Here is a 3,798-nt window from a genome sequence, read left to right as displayed (position 1 = left end):
TAACCATACCGGTGATCTTCCTCCCACACCTCAGGTGCTCTGAGAAGCCTTCATAATTATAAGGCCAACTGTGAGACCATTCAGGGGCCCCCCGAAACTCACCACCATCAAATGCACCGGAAGATGACAATTCAATCATCCATGAACATGTGGGAGGAGGAGAGAAGTAAAAGCATACATGTTCCAGAAGTTAAATGGCACCATGAGGAAATAACCAACAAAGCAGAATGTGGAAAATTCTTCAAGTCAACTGACCTGGATCCTTCAAAATATTCATTTTATAAAAATGAAGGAACGAAAGAATGAAGGAACGAAGGAACGAACAAACGAACGAACTCTTCTAGATAAAAACGGACTAGAGACTTAAGTGAGTTATCTTGGTTCAGAAAAAAGAAAACAACTGAAATACATTTTGGGAACAACTGGGAAAATTTGAATGTGGATTAAATATTAAATGATATAGAATCATTGGATTTGATTTTTTGATGGGGATGCAATAATGGTATTGTTGACACATAAGAGAGTGTCTTTGTTCTTCAGAGATGTAGACTGAAGCATTTAGTAGCGAAGTGTCGAGACATCTACAACTTACTTTTAAACAGTTTAACAATAACAAAATATGCAACCAAGGCAGATTAACAATCATTAAATCAGTGAAGCATTGATGGGTGTGGTACAATTCTTTTCATTTGTCCGTGTATAAAAATTTTTCAAAAGTAAAAAATAGAAGGGGAAAAAAGAATAAATGCTCCAAATGCTTGCCATGTCTCTGACTGTGCCTTTGTATATTGCAACAAACCAGATAAGGCAAATAGAATAGGATTTTATTTTAAATCTACTTAGTTTGGGCCAGTATGTCATCATTTCTTCTGCAATGGATATGCCTACTAATTTTATTTAGGCTAACAGGAAAGAAGGTTTGGCTCCTCGACACAATTAACGACATCGGGATGCTGTGTATGCTGAAGGAGATAACAGCAGGGAGCCTGGAACTAAGACACTGCTACTGTTCTTCTACAAAGTGTGCAGTGTCCCTAGATAACTGAGGGAAGACTATAAAACATTCCTCTACTTATTTGTATAAAGCACACAACCACATATTTCCTTTATGTGTCCATTCACATGGACATCTCAGTCTTGGACTCCAGGTCACAGGGAGGCAGGTACGGTCTCTATCCACAGCACGGCAAATAAATGTTTAATATGGCAATAAAAAGTTGATGGTGATGATGTTGTGAAATGGGCATGTACCTGACAGAAAATTAGTCCACACCCGGTAACCCTCAATTTTTGTAAGCTTTTGTTGCTGGTGCTGGTGGAAGTTGGCATATCTATACAGCCCTGTTACCCTGAGATCCTCCTCTTGGAGCTGCTCCATGTACTCCAGCAGATGCTCCTTCTCCTGCTCCCGCTGCTCTGCAAGCAATGATCGCTCCTCCTGGTTCTTTTCCATCTGCTGCACAATGTGCCGTCTTCCTCTGGAGAGAACAAGGCCACAGTGTCTTAGAAATTGAGGGTCCATGTCTCTGTGTTCCAACCTCCACCCAAATAACTCCCACGATAGGAAGTGTGACAGGAACAATTTGAGAAGTGCCGTGAATATTGCTATGCTTCCTGAACCCAGACCAAAGTATTTCCCCCAGAGTGTTGCAAGGGGTCAGACCTCTCTCTTCCGAGCTCCTGGTTCCAGGTCTCACCCTTCTTGATATTCCCTTTGTTCATATGTTTCCCAAGAGTACATCCCACGTTATAATGCACCTTCTTCTTCTTCCTTTTAGTGTGTAAAGAACTTTTGAAATCCTACCACCCCGCAAGCCTTCCCAGAGTAATCACAGGGAACGAGCTTCCCATGCTGGCTTCACAGAGCTTTGAGAGTTCAAAAGCCCACGACTTATCCTTCTTCCAATGCCTCTGCTATCACCCCATGTACCTTGTCACCCCCTGCAACTTTCCATGCCTAATTTTCTAACTGTCTTTCTTACATCTTATCTCACATTTTGATATTGTCAGCTGCTTGTAGACAAGGCTGAGTCTGAGGAACCAGATTCTACAATCAGTGTTGCCCATGGCTCTCTATGTGTTTTGGGATATAAATAAACTAGGAAGCACCTAGACCCTGGGATATATAAGTAAAGGCTAGGAAAATGAAAGACACAGATTAGGTTCAGAATCTAGGAGAAAGAATACATTCATGTTCAGATAGAGCACCTGAATGGCTTCATGACTCCAGATGAAATAAACAGGAGTAATGAGTAAGAGTTACATGGAAGCAAGTTGGAACTCAGTCCAAGGACCAACTCAAATCATTAGAGCTGCCTAATGAGTCAAAGGTTTTTCCTCAACTGGAGATGTTTACACAGAAGATGAAGAGCCAATTTTAGGCATTAAACTTTTATTGGCAGCCTGCTATAGTCTACTAGATTTCCAGAGATGAATGGTACAAGAGAACTGATTACAGATGGAGAGAGAGAACTGCCATTCAATGTGGTACTAATACTATTTTATAGAGGTAATTCTTGTATTATATGGTTAGTGTTCTAAATATAGGACACTATTACTCTATAACTTACATGCTCTGGGTCTTGTACTTTTCTGCAAAACAAAGAAAACTAAATTATTCATTCTAATGTGTTAAGAACTTACTACGGGGCCAAACACTCTGCTAGGCCCAGGAGCTAAAGAAAGTAATGAAACAGGGACCCTGCCTTCTGAGAGCACACAGTCTAGTGAGGGTCAGAGAGCCACAATGCAAGAAGTGGTGTGTAGGTATAAACACAGTGATGAGACACAGAAGACAGAGCCACCAACCCTGCCTAGGGAAGTTTGGGGGGTTTCTCAAGGGAGGTGACAGCAAAATTACATACTAAAGGAAGAAACAGTGTTTTCCAAAGGAAAGGAAAGAGAAAGGTATTCAAAGCAGCGTGAACAACAAAAAGTCATGAACTTGTGACAACACTTAGCATGTTGGGGAATGGGGGGAAGCATAGAGTAGTTGGCAAGAAATGGTGAGAAATGAGGCTGAATTGAGGCCAGATTGTGAAGCACCTGTTATGATCTTGGAAATAAGCCTTAGGAAGTTCTGTGGTTCTATGAATCACTTCATAAAGGTTTTGAGATAATAACAGATGATGATAATGGTCATTTCTCATCTCATCCCTCAGTGAAAGACTACATAGACCTAAAGATACATGAAAATGACAGAAAGGGGATGTGAAAACCACCTCTTTACCGAATTCTTTCCTCCCTCCTCTTCCTGTCCAGTTCCTCCTGCCTTTGAATGGATTTCTGCCTTTCTACCTCCATCATCTGATCCAACCGCTTCTCTTCTGCATCCAGTTCTTTTTGGATCAACTGCTTCTCCAGGATTTGGGCATCCCGAATGGCATGGCACTTGGCATTGAGGATGATCTGGGGAGTGAAGATGAAATTGTGGCACAAGGTCTGGGGGTGAGATTAGGGAGGGATGCACCATGGAGGTCTGGAAGCTGGAGGGGGGAGAAATGGGAGCAGAGTAGTACCAGTGTGTTGGAAATGCACATAGCTGCTCACAAGCCCAGAAAAGCAAGAACATTCTTATATTTTTCCTTCCCCTTAATAAGAACCTAGCACTTACCAACTCCTGCCAAGTGCTAGTCTGTGCAAGTAGAGGCCCAGAGTAGCATTTTTCAGGGTACTGAGTCTTAGTGTTAGGGGGTCATGGGTCACTCTTTAGGAATATGATAAAAGCTATGGGCCTTCCTCTCCATAAAACTCACTTACATATGGACACACAAAATCTCCGTGAAATTTCAGAGGCTT

General features: G+C 41.8%; 1 protein-coding gene across 1 annotated transcript in view; it reads right to left on the bottom strand.

Moving 5' to 3' along the window:
- The window catches only part of CFAP45 (cilia and flagella associated protein 45), a 23,314-nt gene that overhangs the window by 9,829 nt on the left and 9,687 nt on the right, over window positions 1-3,798 (bottom strand). The window contains exons 5-6 of the mRNA XM_023538267.1: window positions 3,230-3,445; window positions 1,349-1,478 (exon numbers count right to left, since the gene is read on the bottom strand). Coding sequence (XP_023394035.1) covers window positions 1,349-1,478; window positions 3,230-3,445 — 346 coding nt within the window. The remainder of the gene's footprint in view (window positions 1-1,348; window positions 1,479-3,229; window positions 3,446-3,798) is intronic.

The sequence above is a fragment of the Pteropus vampyrus genome, unplaced genomic scaffold (genome assembly GCF_000151845.1).
Source record: "Pteropus vampyrus isolate Shadow unplaced genomic scaffold, Pvam_2.0 Scaffold217, whole genome shotgun sequence".
Classification (NCBI taxonomy): Eukaryota; Metazoa; Chordata; class Mammalia; order Chiroptera; family Pteropodidae; genus Pteropus; species Pteropus vampyrus.
The sequence above is the reverse complement of the archived record's forward strand: the minus strand, read 5'-3'. Positions and strand labels throughout refer to the sequence as shown.